Raw genomic sequence first — 21,815 nt, 5'->3', positions numbered from 1 at the left:
ATAAGTGCACTAGTGTGCCTTTCGTCCCCTGTCCAATTGTCTTTCCTTTATCTCATATATCATATATATTTTCTTCCTTTCATATATCTTCTCCTCTATTTTTACATATTATCTTTGTATATATTACTTCATGTCTATTCTCTTCCATATGTATTGAGTATTGGACAAATGAATAAATAAAAAATAAATAAAAAATCTTCCACGCTCCAGGTTATTCTGAAAAGAATCTTCTCCACCAACCAGGCTGGGCAAGACTCCGCCGCAGGTGCTCCTTCTACCTGCCCAGGTGAGCCATCAAGGAACAAGCCACTTGAAAAAAACAACACCACCCCGTTATTATCCTTCCCTCCCAAGGCACAAAACGAGGACTCTTTGGATTTCACAAATGTTTATTATGGCAATGCAAATTTCCCCTGGCTCCAAAAAACCCCGATAAAAATCAAAAAGGAAAAAAAATGCTCTTGACATCGTCAACGGACAGGCCAGCCACGGCTCACACAGATGCAACCCCTCCCTCCCCGAGAAGCAATTAAAAGAGAAGCCCCTGACCAGACCGCCAGCCTCGGCTGTGCCAGGGCGGAGACCCTTAAATGCTCTTTTTTTTAAAAAGTCCCTCTTGAATGAGCTTCGATCCCACCCGCCCACCCACCCCGAAAAGAAAACACAATCCCCAAGTTAAATCGATGCCAAAATTGTGCTGATCGCCCACGGATGTCGACGGCGGCCGAGTCCGCTCTCCTGCGGGGCGGTCTTTACAAGCCGGATGTGCTCAGAAGCCCCTCAACCCGCAGGCCAGCCCCGTTCCGAGTCTCTCTCTCTCTCTCTCTCTCTACGGGCCGAGGGGGCTTCTCTCTTTGATCCCTTCCTGGGTCACGGGGTGGAGGGCAGGAGCGCTAGGATTCAAAAGCAGGAGCCGTCCGCGGAATGCTTCGTTTCCTGGGCACCGTCGTTTCTGCAATGGGGAGCCAGGGGACGGACGGACGATGACGACGACGACACCCTCCCAGAGCGTGAAGAGCCGAGATCTGCCCCCCAGTCCCAAAAGGGAAGGAGCTGGGGAGAGTCCTGGGAGGGGCCTTGGGATGGGGAGGCAAGCCGGGAGAGGAGAAAGACAAGAGAAGCAGCCAAAGGACAGGCAGAGGAGGAGGAGCTTCAAGGCAACGGGATTCTCTCTGCCGTCGAACGGAGCGGGAAGCGGGCCAGGTGGAGGATGCCGAACAGCCACATGGCCGGTGGAAGCACCACACTTCCTGTTCCACGTCGAGGCAAGGCAGGGCCACGTTTTTTGGGTGTGCGGGGAACGTATTTTCCAGGCCCTGGAACGCCCCTCCCAGATTAAGCTAAGCGCACGAAAACGCGAGGACGACGTCTCCCGGAGGTATTAGAGGGAATAAAAAAGCGGTGCTCGGTTCAGGTTACCTCCCCCCCCCAGGCCGGGGACTGCTGAGCGATACCTGCCACTTTTGGTTATACCGAGTGGGGCAAAGCCAATCCCGGCACCTTAACGATAATCCCTTCGTCCTCTCCTGCATCGCGCTTTCTAAAGGGAAAAGTAGAAGGCTCAGGAGAGTCAGTCCCTGGTTAAAAAAACACAAAGTTAGCACAGTTTTTTGTTTTTTTAAAGAAATGTTTCTACCTTTTGAAAGAAAAGGAAGCCCCCCGTTTGCGTTCTGCGGGAGGTGATGCAAAGAGGCCGGCTGGTCTTTCTCTTTGCAGGGATTCTCTCACCCACACCCCAGCAGCCCCCCCCCCCCAGGAAATAGCGAAGGAAGACAGCATGCAAAGGTTCTGCGGAGAAAGGAAGGCAGGGGTGTGACAGCTGAAAAGGAAAGGGGTGAAAAATGCAGATTTTTAAAAAACAGGACAATGGGGGGGGGGAAGAGAAAGGGTCGGAGAAGGCAGGAATAAATAGCTCCTGTCCTAAAACCTTCCCAATTCTCTTGGGCTACTCTGGCTGGCCATGCTTCCAAGGTTTCGAAGTCCGACCGGCGCTCCAGCCTTCCTCTGTTTCACCCCGGAACAAGGGGACCCCCCAAAATGAGTCAATTTTGCCCAAGAGAAACAGTAAAGGGGGCCGAGAAGGGGAGGGGGGGGGGAGAAAGGAAGTTTTAAGCTTAAAAACGAAGGCGAGAGCGTGCCCCTTTGCCCACCGTCGTTTTCCAAGAGAGCCTCCTCTGGTGAGCCTGATCGATTTCCCGCCAGGGTCTCGCAGGCCCCTCGGAGAGGTTTCAGTGAGGAGATTTGGGGAGGGGGGGGAGAGAAGAGAGAGAGAAATCAAGGGAATTTCCATTTTGTTTCATTGTTAAGCGCGGGAGCTGAGCCGCTGCCGCCTTTCCAACGAGATACCGAGCGAGCGTTAAGAACGGCGCCCCCCCTCCCGCCCGCCGCTGTCTCTCCGGGGCGCAGCCAAGGTGCGCCTCTCTCCCCCAGAGGGGCTGCGATGTGACCCACGTGTGCCACCTCCTCTGCAGGGAGGGGAGGTGATGGTGGGGCAATTGTGTGTGCGCGCCCCTCGCGCCGTGTGTGTGTGTTTGGCGCGCACACCCCGTTTTGCTCGCTTTGGGGTTGTTGTTTTTCCTGGTGGGTTGCCGCCGTGTCCAAGTTAGCGCCTGCGGTTTGACGTTCTTTCGTTCCAATGCGGTGCGTCCAGAGACGGGCGGACGGAGCTTCAACCAACCCGGTGGTCCCGAGGGGGCTCAGCCCATCTCCTTCCACTGCTTGTAAAACTCCACGACGTTCTGGATCTCAATGCTGGCACTGGCCGCTGCTTGGATCGCGGACTGAGGAGGAGAGGGAAGGATTCCAGTCAGCACGCGGACAAGGAGACGGAATTGCCATTCGGTCACCCTCACGGCCCCAGAGCGCATCTAGTCCAGCCCCCGTGCAGGAATCTACTGCTGTTGCCTTCCTGCGCAAATCAATCAATCTATCAATCTAACCTATCGCTCTATCTATCTAATCTTTTGCTTTATCTAATCTATTGCTCTATCCATCCATCCATCCAATCCAGTGATGGTGAACCTATGGCATAGGTGCCACAGGTGGCACGCAGAGCCATATCTGCTGGCACGTGAGCCATTGCCCCAGCTCAGCTCCAACATGCATGTATGTGCTGGCCAGCTGATTTCTGGCTCACACAGAGGCTCTGGGAGGGTTTTTTTGGCTTCCTAAGAGCCTCTGGGCGATGGGTGAGGGAGCCTGGGGAGGGCAAAACACAAGCCTACCAGGCCCACCAGAAGTTGGGAAACAGGCTGTTTTCCAGCCTCCAGAGGAGCAGGGGAACCTGTTTTTGCCCTCCCCAGGCATTGAATTGTGGGTTTAGGTACTCGGGCATGTGCGATAGCACGCGCCCATGCTCTTTCGTCACCTGAGGGAAATAAGGTTCACTATCACTGATCTAATCTATTGCTCTATCTATCTATCTATCTATCTATCTATCTATCTATCTATCTATCTATCTATCTATTTCTTTCTATCCATCCATCCATCCATCCATCCATTTATCTATCAATTTCTATATCTATCTATCTGTCTGTCTGTCTGTCTCTCTTTCTCTATCTAATCTATCGCTCTCTCTAATCTATCTATTTCTATCCATCCATCCATTAATCTATCTATCTGTCTATCAATCTATCATCCACCCACCCATCCATCCATTTGATTTCTATGCCGCCCTTCTCCTGGGACTCAGGGGGACGCACAACAAAACAAATAGAAATGTACAAGAAATCTAACGTTTAAAATTCTAAGGAAAAACATCTATCTATCTATCTATCTATCTATCTATCTATCTATCTATCTATCTATCTATCTATCTATCTATCATCCATCCATCTTGATTTTCATGCCGCCTTTCTCCTGGGACTCAGGGAGGCGCACAGCAAAACAAATGTACAAGAAATCTAACGTTTAAAATTCTAAGGAAAAACATCTTTAAAAACATATAAATATATAAACAATTCTTATTTTAAAACCCCAGTTAATTTAAAAAAGCAAACATCTCCATTTCAAATTAACAGACAAACCTGGTTCAATCATGAGCCAGGGTAGATCTTAAAATTTAATAACCGAAACCTGTCAGCAGAGGAGTGTCTTCAAGGCCTTACAAAAGGCCAGGAGGGTGGGGGCAGTATGAGTCTTTGGATGGAGTTCATTCCAGAGGGCCGGGGCCATCACAGAGAAGGCTCTGGCATTCTATTCTGTGCCGGACACCCACCTGCATGGGAGCGGAAAGTTTGCTGGGATCCTCGAGTTGGAAGCCGGTGATGACAGTCACCATACCAGCCGTGTCGTCTTCACTGCCTCCTTGAGAGGCTGTCAGCTGCTTACAGCTGTCCAAGATCTTATAGAGGTTCCTGGGAGGGAAGGAGGAAGGACACAAGGTTGAAACCAAAAGGCAGGAGAGCGCAAAAACTGTTCTGCAAAAGCACACCAGAGTACGTACAGGCAGTCCTCGGGTTACGACCACAACCAAGCCCAACAGTTTACGTGGCTAAATGAGACATTCTGTTAAGGGAGTTTTGCCCCGTTTTACAACTTTCCTTTTGCCACCGTTGTTAAAGTGAATCAAATGGCAGCTGTTAAGTTGGTAACACGGTTTTTAAGCGAATCTGGCCTCCCCATCGACTTTGCTTGTCAGAAGGTTGCAGTGACCGTCATAAACTTGAGTCAGTTGAATTTTGATCACGTGACCACGGAGATGCGGCAATGGTAGTAAGCATAAAAAACTTATTTCACTGCCACAATTTTCAGTGAACAGTCTGTGTTAAGTTCAAATTGAGCTGCAAGCATATATGCGTGCGCTGGTCGGTCACTTGCACGACCCAGTTCCAAACAGGCCACAGCCTGGTAGTGGGCTACAGCCCTGGAGTACTGGGGACCCCCCCTGAGTTAAGGGACTAAGCCCACAGCTTACCAAGCATCTAAATCTTGTCTCTTCAGCTTATGTCTCTCAAAACTTTTCCCGACTTCTTTCTGACAGCGAATGTACCTGGAGAGAAGATCACAGGAGAGAATATTAATCTATATATCTAAAAACGAAATACCACTCACGCATCAGTAGTAACTGTGAGAGGGACCTTGGAGTCCTAGTGGACAACCATTTAAATATGAGCCAGCAGTGAGCAGCTAGGTTTTCTTTGGAATGTAGTATTCAGAATAACCCAGGGCACGGAAGGCTGCCAAAAAGAAAACCGGCCCGCTAGTGTTTAAAGAGACTGTGCTGTCACCACAGACAGAAATAATTAGCTTGTACTAAGACATATCTCTTTAAGACATTGCATTAGGGGAATTGTAGTTATGAGATGGACTTTTCCCAGTAAGATAACTCAGCACAACGAGATATCACAGATTCCGCAGTCTGCATTGGCTGCCAATTGGCTTCCGGACTCAATTCAAAGTGTTGGTTATGACCTATAAAGCCCTACATGGCATTGGACCAGATTACTTGCGGGACCGCCTTCTGCCACATGAATCCTGGTGACCAGGATTTATAGGTCATAACAAACACTTTGAATTTAGTCCAGAAAGTCTCACAGAGTCAGCCTTCTCCAGGGTCCATCAACTAGACAATGTCATTTGGCGGGACCTAGGGGAAGAGCCTTCTCTGTGGGGGCCCCGGCCCTCTGGAACCAGCTCCCCCGACCCTCCTCACCTTTCGTAAGAGTCATAGGACTCATTTATGTCCTCAGGCTTCGGCCGATTACACCTTAGCTCCTGGCCAACGAATGATTGTATGATTGTTGTACGAATGGATGTGATTAATTTCATTAGAGATTTTAGATTGCTGTGTATTTTTAATTTAATGGGATTGATTTTATTGTAATTTATTGTTTTTTATATGCTGTAAACCGCCCCAAGTCTTCAGAGAGGGGCGGCATAGAAATCCAATCAATCAATAAATAAATAAATACATTTTATTGCAGGCATCCACACAATAACTCATGGTTATGATGTAATTCTTCTGCAGTATAATCTTTCCCATTGTGCAGAGTTACCTTACTGGGAAAAGTTCATCTCGTACCATCAAAGTAAAAGAAAAGGAGGCTGAATCATCCACATGTTGCTTCTACATGCTAGCTTACTTAGTGGATAACAAAGAACCCCTCAGAGCCAATAGGAATACACAGGTGAGGTCACATGTAAACGACATTACCCAGAGTGACTAACTACAATGTCTTAAAGAAACATGTCTTAATGCAAGCTAACTATTTCTTTTTTTCCGGGTATAAAATTTTCTTGATTTTTCTTCCAACATACAATGAAACAACATGAGCAGTAAAAAATACAGAATCAATGCCTAAAATAATAATAAATGATATTTCTTTGATATGTTAAACATTCAGAGAAAAAGAAAAGGCTAATAATGCTTTTAATATGTACTTTTTACCCTCTTTTTTGCCAAGTTAATTAAAATTAACTATGCATGTGATATATTTCATCTACAGATAACAATATTATGAAATCTAATCCCTTATATTCCCTTTTTCTATATATAATAAAACATAAACAACTTAACATCTTAACTGAATATCTAATTTAATCCTTTCATCTCTGTGTTAACTCCTTATCCAATGCTGCCACCAATCCTTCAGATTAAATCATCATGTATTTCTTCAAAAGTAATTAAAAAAATACTTCTCAATTATTTTTAGTTTCCAACCATTCATAAAACTTTCCCCAGATCTTATAGTAATCATACTCTTCTTTATCTTTAAGTTTTAAAGTAAGCCTATTCATTTCAGCACAATCTAAAATATTACGTAATATTTCTCTTTCGTCTTGGGATTTTATTCACCTTCCAATTTTGTGCGTATGCTATTCTAGCTGCTGTTAAAATATGTATAATCAAATATATTTCTTCTTTATTAAAATTTTCTGGTAGAATACCAGAATAATAAGAATATTTCTGGTTTAAATTCAAGCTAACTATTTCTGTCTGCGGTGACAGAGACCCACAGAGCTCTCAACCAACCCCTTTCATGGCATTGTGGGTTTAGGAAATGCAAAATTAACATTAACCCATTTGTAGGGTCCTTGGTGCCCTCTGAGCTTTTCTCGCGGGTATTTCATTACCAAACCAGGTAACATAATCAGTGCTAGTGGTGGCGTTGATAGCATTGATGGTGTTACCTATTTTGGTAGTGATACACCTGCAAGAAACCCACCAAGCTCAGAGAGCACCAAGGACCCCACAGCTTAACCCTGAGCTACAAGTATTCGATCAATGAATCCATCTTTTTCTTTGACACGCAAAAGGAAGCGTTTCATTTCCCTTTGGCTTCATTGGAAAAGCTTCCCTGTGGCTAGGTAGGCAATTGGACCTGCCTTTCTCCACCACCTGATGAATACAATATGTGGAGGAAGAAAAACAGGGTAGGGACAAGGACGACCTACCTGTTTCCCTTTTTAAATTCTGCTTCTAAGTATCGGATGCTGTCACGAGCGCCTGCATTCTCCTTCTTCAGGAAATCCAAGCCATCGATGACTACAAACAGAAAAGGCGAAGCAGGCATTCCTGTTACTTCCTCTTTTAACAACCTTAGGTCACAGAGCAGGTGCCCCACCTGCCCCCTGCAACCTCCAGAATCCCAAATTCTTCCTAAAGCCACGTCCCCCCCGGCCAAGATCCCCAGACACCTTCCTCTTTCCTTTCAGACAGCCATTTTTGAGGTACGGAGAAACTTCCCTTGGCCAAAACGGTTCTGTCCAGCCGGAGGAATGGTCAGAAATAAAGACCCACATAGATTGGTTCAAAGTCATAGGCAAAGTCTATTGATAAAACAATTTCTGCAATATAAGGGTTGACGCATGGAATTTCATGCTTGCCTAATTAGCAGGAGATACGGCAATCCGGGATGCTAGCCAGATAGAGTCATACATCTCCACTCTTGATGTGTCTCTGTTAATTTAACTAAAACTCACAGTCTAGGGAATTTAACAGCTCATGAAAGAATCGAAGTCCTTGGAAGCAGAAGAAGTCTCTTAGCTCTGAGGCACTTTCCTCCATGATGGAGAATGTTGTTTGCCACACCCTCTTTCCCAACAGGCTGTCCTTATATACTGCCAAGGTTTGGTCCAATGTCCCATAGATCTCATTAATGCCAAGAACCCCTCCTTGTTTCAACTCCTACCCTCAAAACGTCGCTACAGAGCACTGCACACCAAGACAACTAGACACAAGAACAGTTTTTTTCAGAACGCCATCACTCTACTAAACAAACAATTCCCTCAACACTGTCAGACTTTCTACTAAATCTGCACTTCTATTCTACTAGTTTTTCTCATCATTCCTATCACCCATTTCCTCCCATGTTGACTGTATGACTGTAACTTGTTGCTTATCTCCTAAGATTTTTATTAATATTGCTTCTTCATTGCTTATTTGACCCCTATGACAATCATTAAGTGTTGTACCACATGATTCTTGACAAATGTATCTTTTCTTTTATGTACGCTGAGAGCATATGCACCAAGACAAATTCCTTGTGTGTCCAATCACACTTGGCCAATAAAAATTCTATTCTATTCTATTCTATTGGGAGATATTCGTGTCTAGATCTCATTCTCCTGACCCTTGCATCTAACAGGGGGTCCTAATCCTCAAATTCCCCATCGTCCTCTGACTCAGACAATACCATAATTGGGGGTTCTATAGTCTCTGGTGGTTCCCCAGTCTTCAACTCCCCTTCACATTCACTCTCAAACTTGAGTGACAAGAACACGATGCAAGTTCTCATCCGTCTCCTGGTCCTTGAAATCCGTGACCAGCCGAGCCAAACGTGGACCACTCACAACAAAAACTACTAGGAATTCGCCAGCAGAAGGGATTCCTTGCTGCTTCCGCTCTACCTGAGTCCTACTTACCTGTCCGTGGGATGATGACAATGAACCTCCCGCTGGCGGCCAGCTGCCTGATGGGGCTGAGATGCTGGCAAAGGGCCTGGGTGTCCGGGACCAGGTAAGGGGACATCACACACTGAGCCTTGGGCTGCTGGAGACTGCCTTCTAGCTGGGATACCTCCAGCTGTTTGGGGAAGGAGGGAAAAAATGCAAACAAGAATCTTGAGGGAAGAAACTCTAAGCAGAAACGTCACGTCTTCCAAATCAGCAGAAAGCAACCAAGACAGAAAGTTCTTTCACGCAAACACACACCACTCGCCATCTTGTCAGTTGGGAGGACCACAATTCCTCTCCCATAATTAATATTTTAATATTAATTTATTATCATTATCATTATTCAGGGTATCCAGGGGGAAAGCATTTTGAAATTTCCTGATATTTCCCTGTAACTAGTGATCTAATTAAGGCGGGGTTGTAGATGACGTCATACCAGACGGCTAAGTCGTGGAGAAATATCGGTAGCTGAGGAAGCAAGTTGTTGCCACAGTTATGCTCATTTTTGCTTCACTCTGCCAGGTTTTTTTTTTACATGGTTTTTCCCTGACTTTAAACATTTTAATAGTTTGGTTGTATTCCATGATTTATTCTGTTTTTTGCTGAACTGCCGATTTCCCTGATTTCCCTATTTTCCAGGTTTGCTGGGCACCCTGTTATTATTGTAAAAGCTTTTTAAAATAAATGCTTCATCTGAAGAGCCCCAGTGCTATTGTATCTTCTTTTAAATAGCAGAGAATAACTATACTTCCAGAAAGCCACACCAATTTTAACAGCATCTGTACCAATGTAACAGTGTCCTGTTTAGTATTAAGATAAGGCAGCAGAGTTAAACCCTGACTTAGTCATGTGTGGAGTAGATCTATTTAAATAACTGGAAGGAGTTAATGTGACTACATTTAAGAAAACTTTCTGGCATTAATATACTGCCATAATATCTATTTCTCCAATTATTTGCTATTTCTGTGGATCAGGCACACATGCAGAGAAATACACAGCAAACAGGGTATATCATCTGTGCTGTTTTATACTCCGAAAAATCCAGTAAGTGACTTCGATCAGAAGGTGATCCTGGGGCACTGCAACCATCATAAATATGAATTCAATTGCCAAGCGCCTGAATGTTGATCATATGACCACAGGGATGCTGCGATGGTTATTAAATATGAAGATCAGTCCATAAGTCACTTTTTTAGTGCCGCTGTCGCTAAATGAATCGTGGTAGCTCGAGAACTGCAGGCAAACTCTGCCCACAGCCAGGAGTTTGATCCTGACAGGACTCAAGGTTGACGCAGCCTTCCATCCTTCCAAAGTCGGTAAAATGAGGACCCAGATTGTTGGGGGGCAAGAGGCTGATATTTATCAACCTCCCAGAGGGTGTGTAAAGTGCCACAAAGAAATATCTAAGTGCTATTGCTATTTAGTTGGATTTGCCAAGGAAAGCTGCTTCCCAAGACAGATAGCCTTAGAAGTCAAGTCAAATCGAACAAATGAAATACCATATTTATCAGAGTATAAGATGCACCTTCACCCTCCCCCAAGAGGCTGAAAATTTGGGTGCATCTTATACAGCAGTGATCCCTCGATTTTCACGGGGGTTACATTCCAAGACCTCCCGTGAAAATCGATTTTCCGCGATATAGCGGCGCAGAAGTAAAAACACCATTTTTGGCTATGGACAGCCAAAAACTACCCCCACGCACTCTTTTTCAAGGCAGCACAAGGAGCCGGGCTTGAAATTAGGGCAGGGAGCGACGAAAGTGCGGAAGCCGACAAAGATTGCTTTGAATGTCGGCTGCCCCCGCCCCCCCAGCACCCGCCCGCCCGCCGTTCGCCCGGCTGTTCGCTCACCGCTCACCTGTTCGCCCGCCCATCCCCCCGGCTGCCGTTCGCCCATCCGCTCGTTCGCCGCTCGCCCACCGTTCGCCCGCCCACCCGCCGTTCGCCCGTCCGCTCGCTCGCCGCTTGAGAGCAAGAGGGGGAGAGATAGAGAAAGAGAGAGAAGGAAAGAAAGAGATGAGAGAGGGAGGAAGAGAGTGTGAGAGAGGAAGAAGCAAGAGAGAGAAAGAGAGAGAGAAAGAAAGATGAGAAAGGAAGGAAGAGAGTGAGAGAGAGGAAGAAAGAGAGAGAGAGAAGAGTGGAAGAAAGAGAGAGAGAAATGATAGAAAAAAGGGGAGAAAAAAAGAGAAATGAGAAAATGATTGAAGCAGAGAATGACAGGAAAGAAAGAGAAAGAGACAGAGAAGTGACTCTTGGTGATGACGTATGACGTCATCGGGTGGGAAAAACCGTGGTATAGCAAAAAAACCGTGGAGTATTTTTTAATTAATATTTTTTGAAAAACCGTGGTATAGCGTTTCGCGAAGTTTGAAGCCGCGAAAATCGAGGGATCACTGCACTCCGAATGTGTAGCTTTTTCGAAGCTTTTTTCCCCTAGTCCTAACAAGGTGCTAATAATTTTCCCAACTTGCAGGCTTGTTTTCATTGCTACTCTCTCCGAAAAAAGGTTTTTCAGCCCTAACAAAGCTTTTAGGATTTTTTTTCCATTGCTACTCCAAAGAAATTTTTTCCCTAGTCTTTGCAGGCTTGTTTTCATTGCTACTCCCTCCGAAGTAGATTTTTTTCCCCCCAGACCTAACCAGGGGATAAAATAATGTGCTGAAGCTGACCAGACTAAGGAGGCTAGCCAGATTTCTTCCCCCTATTTTCCTCCCCCCAAACTAAGGTATGTCTTATACTCTGGTGTACCTTATACCCTAAAAAATATAGTAAATGATTCGGCAAGGCAGATTCCTTCCCTGCCCAGGAGGATGGATCTGGATTGGGGCTGGGTTCCAATTTAAACAGACATGCAGCAGCCTCACCCGAGGCCTCCTTCCTCCCCACTCAACCCAGCCCTGTACCTGCAGCCGAAGCTGGGCCATGTCACGCATCAGCCGGTTCCGTCGGGCTTCCTCAGCAGCCTAGGAGGGAGGGAGAGACAGAGCGTACCAAGTTAGCCTGCTTTTTAAATTATGACCTCTCTGTTTCCCAGATGCATCTCTAGGACAATATTTTTAAGGATAAGGCTTCCAAAAACTCCCAATTGAAAGAGTGAATTCATATAACACTTCATTCGCTGACCCATACCAGATAGTACATATACAGATTTTTTTTTTAATCGTGCTCCCAGCACATATATATGCAAAACTTTTTAAAAGATCCAGAAAATTTTTAAAAAATTTAAAGATCCAAAAACTAAATTTAAGACCCAGAAAGAAGCTTGTGATGGGCTGAATCTATATTTATCTAATTTCATGGATGACATAAAAGACAGGAGTTGGACCAGATATTTGCAGATGACATGTTAATAAAGCAAGTGTAATCCCACCCCCACCCGGTCAATCTTGTCAATCAAAATGCAGTTTTCCTTCTCTGCAAACTCTGTAAACCGCTTAGAGAGCTGTAGACCACCATGAGGCAGTACAGTGGAACCCCGACATAAGAGCTGCTCTACTTAAGAGCAACTCGAGATAAGAGCTGGGAGGGGAGAGATATTTTTGTTCTACTTACAAGCCCAAATTCGAGATACAAGCGCCAAGGAGCTGTCTCCTGAAGCCAAACGCTAACTTCCGCGTTCGGCTTCAGGAGACAGCTGCGAAGCGGCGCGCGTGTTTTAAAAGGTTGCAGCCGGCCTGGGGGGGCTCGGGGGGGTGCTTGCAGCTTTCTTTCTTGCTCTTTTTCTTTCTCTCTTTTACCTTCCCTTCCTCTATTTCTTCTTTTCTTTCTCCTTCCCACCTTCTTCCCTCCCTCCCTCCCTTCACTCATTCCTCTCTTACTCTCCCCTTTCATAAGTTTCCTTGCTTCCTTCCTCTGTTCCTGTCCCTTCCCCCTTTCTTTCTTTCTTGCTTTCTTTCTTTCTTGCTCTTTCTCTTTCTCTCTTTTACCTTCCCTTCCTCTATTTCTTCTTTTCTTTCTCCTTCCCACCTTCTTCCCTCCCTCCCTCCCTCCCTTCACTCATTCCTCTCTTACTCTCCCCTTTCATAAGTTTCCTTGCTTCCTTCCTCTGTTCCTGTCCCTTCCCTCTTTCCTTCCTTCCTTCCCACCCTCCGTCCATTCATTCACCCATTCCTCTCTTGATCGCTTAAAGCCGGTCCCTGGTGCAAAAAGGGTTGGGGACCTCTGTCCTACAGGATTGGGTGGCAGAGAAGTTGAACATATGTAAATTTAAAAGTTTAAGAAAGTTTACAAGTTAAGTGAAAGAAACTTCATTATTCATTTATATGTACATGTACATTTCTTCATTAAAAACATGTCTTTCTGCATAATTTAGACTAACTTTGTGAGTTTTTTGAGGGCTGGAACCAATTAAAATTATTTACATTAATTCCTATGGGGAAAAGTCGTTCGAGATAAGAGCTGCTCGACTTAAGAGCCCAGGTCCGGAACGAATTAAACTCATATCTCGAGGTACCACTGTATATAAATCTTAAGTGGTATAGCTATTTTTCCTTCCTTCCTTGCTGTTAGAATGCAGTATTGTAGGCTAACACTGCCCCCCCTGCCAGAAGTTCAATCCTGACCGGCTCAAGGTTGACTCAACCTTTCATCCTTCCAAGATCAGTAAAACGAGGACCCAGATTGTTGGGAGCAATATGCTTACTCTCTGTAAATCGCTTAGAGAGGGCTGTAAAGCACTATGAAGCGGTATATAAGTCTAAATGCTATTGCTGTTACCATCACCCCTGTCAACTTTACCAAACACCCCATAGTTTCCAAGCTTTTCAAAAACCCCAAAGAGATGCCACCTCTTAAAAAGCAACTGATTTTCCAGAGAAGGAATTGAACCAACCATCTCCCTTGATACCCGAAGCGGTAAAAGAGAAAGTAAAGAAGAAGAGAAGACGACCGCCAACGGTTGTGACTACCCAGTTTTCCCCCAAATAAGACTTCTCCTGATAATAAGCCCAATCAGGCTTTGAGTGCATGGCAATAAGTCTAAGTGCTTGTTTCAGAGTTCAAAAAAATGTAAGTCAGGGTGTTATTTTTTGGGAAACCCAATAGTCATATGTGGCAGATCAAGCACCGGTCAGCTAGCACAACAACCCAGCACTGGTTTCTACCACCACCCCTGGGCTCACCATGCGGAACTGCGCCTGGGCCTGCTGCAGGAGGCCGTCCTGCTCCGACTGAGCGATGCTGATGAAGATCCCCACTTCAGAGTTGTACTGCAGGATGCTGCCTTGCAAACGGGTGATGAAATGGCCGAAGCTTCGGATGCAACAGATGCGAACCACGGACTGTGGGGAGAGGAGACAGGGCATCTTTAGGGCAGGGGGAATCACCCAGGGAGAGTCAGCCAAGGACAAGGCTACCAAAGCAGCTGGTTTGGGCTGGGAAGAGTGTCAGGATAAAGATTTAAAACTGACCAGCCGTTGTAAGGCAGGGGACCAGGATGATGAACTGTGGATGAGTCACCAGGGTTATTGCCGGTTTAAGACTGAAGACGAGTCAGCAGGGATAATTGCCACTTTAAGAAACTGTCTATATAAGGGAGGCCATGAAAAAGTGTCTCCTCTTTCCTCATGTCTCTTTCTCATTGTCTGTCTGTCTGTCTATCTATGTATCTAATCTATCTATCTATCTATCTATCTATCTATCTATCTATCTATCTATCTATCTATCTATCTATCTATCGGATTTATATGCCACCCCTCTCCGAGGACTCAGGGTGGCTTGCGACATATATAAAGAACAATAAAATACAATACTCTAAAATCATTAACTATATTAAAAATCAATCATACCCATTCAAACAACAACCATACATAACATTCTTCGGCCAGAGGGCTAGGCTCTAATCGCCCCAAGCCCGGCGACATAAATGAGTCTTAAAGACTTTTGCGAAAGGTGAGGAGGGTGGGGGCAGTGAGAATCTCGAGGGGGAGCTGGTTTCAGAGGGCAGGGCCCCCCACAGAGAAGGCTCTTCCCCTAGGTCCTGCCAAAGGACATTGTCTAGTTGACGCGACCTGGAGAAGGCTGACTCTGTGGGACCTCACCGGTCGCTGGGACTCATGCAGCAGAAGGCGGTCCAGCAAGTATTCTGGTCCAAGGCCATGTAGGTCTTTATATAGGTCATAACCAACACTTTGAATTGCATCCGGAAACCAACTGACAGGCAGTGCAGTCCGCGGAGTGTTGTAGAAATATGGGTATGCCTCGGCAGGCTCATGACTGCTCACGTGGCTGCGTTCTACACAATTTGCAGTTTCCGAACACTCTAACACATTAATTGCAACACTATTACATTGCAATTGCAACATTAATTTTACGTATGGTTTGTTTGGGATGTATGATTGTTTTTAAATCAAGGGTTTTAACTGTTCTGGATTGGATTTATATTGTGTATTGTTGTTGTAAGCCGCTCCGACTCTTTGGAGAGGGGCGGCATACAAATCTAATAAATAATAATAATAACAATGATGATGATGATGATGATGATATAAGTGCTATTGCTATTTTCCCTCCCTCCCTCCCTCCCAGTGGTTAGAATGCAGGCTGACTCTGCTGACTGACAGCACTTCAATCCTAACCAGCTCAAGGTTAATTCAGCCTTCTGTCCTTCCAAGGCTGGTAAAATGAGGACCCAGATTGTTGGGGGCAAGAGGCAAACCACTTAGAGAGGGCTGGAAAGCGCTGTGAAGCGGTATATCAAGCCTTAGTGCTATGGCTATCTTCCTTCCTTTCTTCCCTCCCAGTGCTTAGAATGCGGGATTGGAGGCTAATTCTGGCCACAGCCAGGAGTTCGATCCTGATCGGATCAAGGTTGACTCAGCCTTCTGTCCTTCGGGTAAATTGAGGACCCAGATAGCTGGGGGCAAGAAGCCGACTCTGCAAATCGCTTAGAGAGGGCTATAAAGCATTGTGAAGCGGCATATGCCGCATAAATCCCAGCGACCAATTAGGTCCCACAGAGTTGGCCTTCTCTGGGTTCTGTCAACTAAACAACGTTGGTTGGCGGGCCCCAGGGGGAGAGCCTTCTCTGTGGCGGCCCCGACCCTTTGGAATCATCTCCCCCCAGAGATTAGAACCGCACCCACCCTCCTTGCCTTTCGTAAATTGCTAAAGACCCACCTATGTCGCCAGGGAGGGAGGAATTAAGATACCCCCAGGCATATATAGTTTATGTATGGAATGATTGGGTTGCATGGTTTTAATGTTGGGTTTTAAATGGGGTTTTTTTTGTTTTTTTTAAAAAATATTTTTATTAAATTTTTATTACAACAAACAAACAAACAAACAAAATCTTAAAGAACAAGTGCCCAACACCAATAAACCCCACCACCGTTTAGGGGGTTAAATTATTTACAATAAATTTCAATTTCTTCCTTGGCTCCGGTTTACATTTCTTTACATACAAAAAGTGATTGGAATTTATTTTTCACATTGTCGTCATAAATTCTACTTAAGATATCATTTTTCACCTTATTCCATCGGGCCATCAGCTTCTCCAATTTATTTTCATCAAAATTATTTAATCTTATTTCCATAATTTCGGAGTGGATGTGGTTTTAAATGTTTTTTAATATTAGATTTGTTATACTGTACTGTGTTATTTTGTTGTGAGCCGCTCCGAGTCCACGGAGAGGGGCGACATACAAATCTAATAAATTAAATTATATAAAGTCTAAGCACTGTTGCTATTGTAATCCTAAAAATCAACCCAAAGCCATTTTTCAGGTTAGAAACATAGAAACATAGAAGTCTGACGGCAGAAAAAGACCTCATGGTCCATCTAGTCTGCCCTTATACTATTTTCTGTATTTTATCTTAGGATGGATATATGTTTATCCCAGGCATGTTTAAATTCAGTTACTGTGGATTTATCTACCACGTCTGCTGGAAGTTTGTTCCAAGGATCTACTACTCTTTCAGTAAAATAATATTTTCTCATGTTGCTTTTGATCTTTCCCCCAACTAACTTCAGATTGTGTCCCCTTGTTCTTGTGTTCACTTTCCTATTAAAAACACTTCCCCCCTGAACCTTATTTAACCCTTTAATATATTTAAATGTTTCGATCATGTCCCCCCTTTTCCTTCTGTCCTCCAGACTATACAGATTGAGTTCATGAAGTCTTTCCTGATACGTTTTATGCTTAAGACCTTCCACCATTCTTGTAGCCCGTCTTTGGACCCGTTCAATTTTGTCAATATCTTTTTGTAGGTGAGGTCTCCAGAACTGAACACAGTATTCCAAATGGGGTCTCACCAGCATTCTATATAGCGGGATCATAATCTCCCTCTTCCTGCTTGTTATACCTCTAGCTATGCAGCCAAGCATCCTACTTGCTTTCCCTAGGTTGCTTTTCTTTTTTTTAAAAAGGAATTTCCATCACCTCCTCCACTTCGGTAAGGGCAGGCCGGTCCTGCTCGAAGTTAAACCTCTTGTGCGCGCTCTTCAGGGGGGGCAGGTTACGGAGGGCCATGTCTTCTGGCAGAAGCAAGCAAGTGTTCAAGTCTGGAAGTTCGCAACCCGATAACATGCTCTTCACCTCGCTGGAGAGAAACAACCCTGAAACGAGAAGGGAGACAATAAATGCTTGATCTGAAGAGGCCCAGTGCTATTGTATCTTCTTTTAAATAGTAGAGAACAATGTATACTCCCAGAAAGCCACATCGATTTTAACAGCATCTGTACAAGCATAGTCTGAAATGTAGCAGTGTCCTGTTTCAGCCTTAAGATAAGGCAGCTGAGCTAAACTCTGACTTAGCCTTGTTTGGAGTAGATCTATTTAAATAATTGGGAGGAGTTAGCGTGCTTACATTTAAGAAAACTTTCTGGCATTGATATACTGCCCTAATAGACTGTGTGCCTGCTTTTATATATTTTGGGACTGTTTTATGAATTTATGAATTTTAAATTGTAATTAGATTGGTGGGTATTGGATTTGTTATTATGTACTGTTTTTTATTATTGTTGTGAGCCGCCCCGAGTTTGCGGAGAGGGGCGGCATATAAATCCAATAAATCTAATCTAATCTAATGTACATTTCTCCAATTCTTTGCTATTTTTATGGGTCAGGCGCACACAGTAAACAGTGTGTCTCATTTGTGCTGGTTGTCCCTTGTTTTCCTCTCCCAAAACTGCACATTTTATACACTGACATACTCAGAGGAAATCATGAAAGGAAAAAATAAAATTTACTATGTTTTCCCAAAAATAAGACACGGTCTTATTTTCTTTTCTTATTTTCGGGGAGGTCTTATTATTTTTGAGGTCCGGGAGTCCCCTTATCATTGGCCTGCCACCTGCAGATCAGCTGACCCAGGCAAGGGTTGGAAGTTCTGTCTGTTTCTGGCTTTCTTTCTTTCTTTCTTTCTTTCTTTCTTTCTTTCTTTCTTTCTTTCTTTCCTTCCTTCCTTCCTTCCTTCCTTAGATTTGTATGCTGCCCCTCTCCGTAGACTCGGGGCGGCTAACAACAATAATAAAACAGCATATGACAACTCTAATATTTAAAATAACTAAAAACCCTTATTAAAAACCAAACATACACACAAACATACCATGCATAAATTGTATAGGCCTAGGGGGAAAGGAATATCTCAATTCCCCCATGCCTGACGACAGAGGTGGGTTTTAAGGAGCTTACGAAAGGCAAGGAGGGTGGGGGCAATTCTGATCTCTGGGGGGAGCTGGTTCCAGAGGGTCGGGGCCGCCACAGAGAAGGCTCTTCCCCTGGGTCCCGCCAACGACATTGTTTAGTTGACGGGATCCGGAGAAGGCCAACTCTGTGGGACCTAATTCGTGCGGCAGAAGGCGGTCCCGGAGATATTCTGGTCCGATGCCATGAAGGGCTTTATAGGTGATTAACCAACACTTTGAATTTTGACCGGAAACTGATCGGCAACCAATGCAGAGACTTGCCAGCCCTAGTGTTGCTGGGCCTGCTTCGTTGCTTCCTGTGCAAATGGCATGAGGCGAGGAGGCCCCACACGCCCCAGCCATTCACGCGGAACAGCCTCACGGAGGTTGCTCCTGCAAACCTTAGCTCCCGCGCCCCTTCTTAGTAGCGCTCAGAAGAACCGATTGGGCTTATTATCAGGAGAGGTTTTCATTTCGGGAAAACAGGGTAATGGAAGTGTACCTGAGTCTTGAAGGTCTGCCGCTGAAGGAAGCAGGTTCAGGAGGACTGACAGTCGATTCCATAAACTCTGTGAACTCTGCAAGGAGAGAAGGTGGGAGACAACAGGGAAGTTGGAATATTGGAGGATACCCAGCTTTAGGTCTCAGCTTCGATTGCGATGTTTGCTTCTTTCTAAGCTTCATCACTCGAGGCTTCTTACAATACCAGACAACCCAGTATCGACAGTAGAGAGCTTCAAACTTCTAGGTTCTATCCTATCTCAAGACCTAAAATGGTCACCTTAATATCAAAAACATCATCAAAAAAGCACAACAAAGAATGTTCTTTCTGCACCAACTCAGCTCAAACTGCCCAAGGAGCTGCGGATCCAGTTCTACAGAGGAATCACTGAGTCTGTCATCTGCACCTCCATAACTGTCTGATTCGGTTCTGCAACCCAACAAGAGCGACACAGACTTCAGAAGATAATCAGAACTGCAGGAAATAAACAATTACTGTCAACCTGCCTTGCATTGAGGACCTGCACAAGTCAAAAAGAGAGCTGTGAAAATATTTGCACACCCCTCACATCCTGGACGTAAACTGTTTCAACTTCTACCCTCAAAACGTCGCTATAGAGCACAGCACACTAAGACAACTAGATACAAGAACAGTTTTGTCCCAAACGCCATCACTCTGCTAAACAAATAATTCCCTCAACACTGTCACGCTATTCACTAAATCTGCACTACCAATAACCTTCTCTTTGTTCCCAACACCCATCTTCTCCCACTAATGACTGTATTCTTTTTAGAGATGCATTGAGGCCACTTGGAGGTTTGTCTGTGTCCTCAGGTTCACCTGAGTAGTGCAAATGGGTGTGGAAGGACTCTTATCTGAGGGCACAGATAAACTTTCAAGTAGCCTCAATGACCCTCTGAAAGGATGCAAACGACTAGCTGTCTGCAAGGCGTATAAAGCTTTCCATTCTCCACCGTCCAGTTGAAACTGAAGAAGATTCTTGGATGAGAAGTGAAACATCTTCAACAAAAAAAAAAAAAGCAAAGAAAGTCCAGTTGTCTCCTGAAAAAAAGCACCTTTGGGACAACCAGGACCTGGAAGACAGAATCTCTATGGACTTTTAGCTACACAATTTGAGTTGAAGACCCTTGGAATGGTGTGGGAGTAGAGAAAAATTGCAGACTCCAGGAACCATTTCCACCACTCAGGTGACCCTGAGGACAGAGATAAACCTCCAAGTGGCCTCAAGGACTCTCTAAAACGAATGCAAATGACCAGCTGCCCGCAAGGAGCATCAATCCTTCCATTCTTCCACCAGAGCTGAAGAAGCTTCTTAGATGAGAAGCGAAACGTCTTCAGAGAATGTTGAGGTTGGCTCACAGCCAGCTCCTCTGGTCACTGATTTTGACTCAGAGGAGCCGGGGCCGTCGGATCAAAGAAGACCTGCTGTCTGGCTTACAGAGGAGTCAGACAGTGAGGGGGAAGGAGAAGTGGACGTGGCAGGTGCCGGAGAGGCCGAGAGGCCTGCAGAGCCTGTAGGATCTCCAGTCAGAGCCACATCTGGGTCAGATGAGGAGGGGGTGATGTCCTTAATGTCAGGGTGCGTAGAATGCTGGGATGTCAGGAGCAGCTCTGCAGACGCAGACAGAGATTCTAAGGCACAGCTGTCAGCAATTAAGGAAGTTGCGGCAGGCTTAAAAAGAGAAGGACTTGCGAAAGGCGGTGTGGGAAATTATCGTTCGGAATTGAGGGAAACAGAGACATTAGAGCTTCGTGGTTTAGCATTTACTTTGGAAAACTTTGAAACTCAGCCAAGTGAGTAATTGGCAGAAGCAAGCTTGAGAGACTTTTGCTGCCAGCTTGAACCGTTAACCCTAAACCAACATTCCTTTGCAGTTGCTGTGGCTCCAAGCCAATTTTGTACAGAAATAGAATTTTGCCTTTTGCAAGCCTCTCTCTCTCTGTGTTTGTACACTGCTTTGTTGTGTGGCCAGCCGGCCAGGCAGAACAGAGAAAAACTCAAGAAGCCCAGATGCCTCTTGAAAAAACAAGCACCTTTGGGATGTCAGAGCCCATGACGGCTAAAGAGGCGGGGCAAAAAAGCCAAAGAGGTGCAGGAACCAAGAGCCACTCACCTGAGCACACATGATGATGAGGTCAGTGTTCGTTCTCAGCCAGTCCAGGAACACCTTGACCGTTGGCAGCAATCCTTCGCCGCTTATAATTTCCAGCTTCTCTTGGAGAGACCGCTCGTTCCGGCAGGATCTGCTGCTGGAGATGCTTTCTTCTGACTCTGAAACATCATCTGTAGACCAGGGAAATGGATGGTTAAAACCCCAAAGAAATTGGAGAATTCAGCAAGGGGCAAAAGAACTGCGGGACTGGGAAGGGGCAGTGTTGTGGTTAGCTCTGGCCCAGCTCCTGCCCCAAGGACTGTGGATGTGGGGGGGACATCCACATGCTGCAGGCCTGTTTTGTCCCCGGTGGAATCTGCTGATGAAGGCTCCTCTGACCAAGAAGACATGAGTGATAGGGAGGAGGAGAGTGTGGCAGATAGCTCAGAAGGACATCAATTATCTAGCTCCTCCTTGGATTCAGAACAAGAGTTAATGATACAGCCTCGCATGCAGAGAGCGATGCATAGGCAACAACAACTGAGAGATTATTATCAAAGAAAATGAGGCCACCTGTGGTTGGGTGGGGCTGTGGTGATTAGTGAGGCTGCTATAAATAGCAGCCTGTGGGTTTGGCCATTGTGGAGGATTATCTGATCGTTGTGTTTCGTGACTGCTTTAC

The 21,815-nt window shown here is 45.3% G+C and overlaps 1 protein-coding gene across 1 annotated transcript in view; it reads right to left on the bottom strand.

The window, feature by feature from the left end:
- Positions 1-371: 371 nt before the first annotated feature.
- SMG5 (SMG5 nonsense mediated mRNA decay factor) overlaps positions 372-21,815 on the bottom strand; it is a 120,494-nt gene continuing 99,050 nt past the window's right edge. The window contains exons 13-22 of the mRNA XM_070766660.1: positions 21,155-21,324; positions 19,020-19,095; positions 17,271-17,446; positions 14,016-14,174; positions 11,799-11,858; positions 8,866-9,025; positions 7,396-7,486; positions 4,916-4,990; positions 4,217-4,355; positions 372-2,780 (exon numbers count right to left, since the gene is read on the bottom strand). Of these exons, the coding sequence (XP_070622761.1) occupies positions 2,697-2,780; positions 4,217-4,355; positions 4,916-4,990; positions 7,396-7,486; positions 8,866-9,025; positions 11,799-11,858; positions 14,016-14,174; positions 17,271-17,446; positions 19,020-19,095; positions 21,155-21,324 (1,190 nt within the window). The 3' untranslated portion in view covers positions 372-2,696. The remainder of the gene's footprint in view (positions 2,781-4,216; positions 4,356-4,915; positions 4,991-7,395; positions 7,487-8,865; positions 9,026-11,798; positions 11,859-14,015; positions 14,175-17,270; positions 17,447-19,019; positions 19,096-21,154; positions 21,325-21,815) is intronic.

The sequence above is a fragment of the Erythrolamprus reginae genome, chromosome 13, assembly GCF_031021105.1.
Source record: "Erythrolamprus reginae isolate rEryReg1 chromosome 13, rEryReg1.hap1, whole genome shotgun sequence".
Lineage (NCBI taxonomy): Eukaryota > Metazoa > Chordata > Lepidosauria > Squamata > Dipsadidae > Erythrolamprus > Erythrolamprus reginae.
Note: the sequence above shows the minus strand (reverse complement) of the source record. Positions and strands in the feature narration are given on the sequence as shown.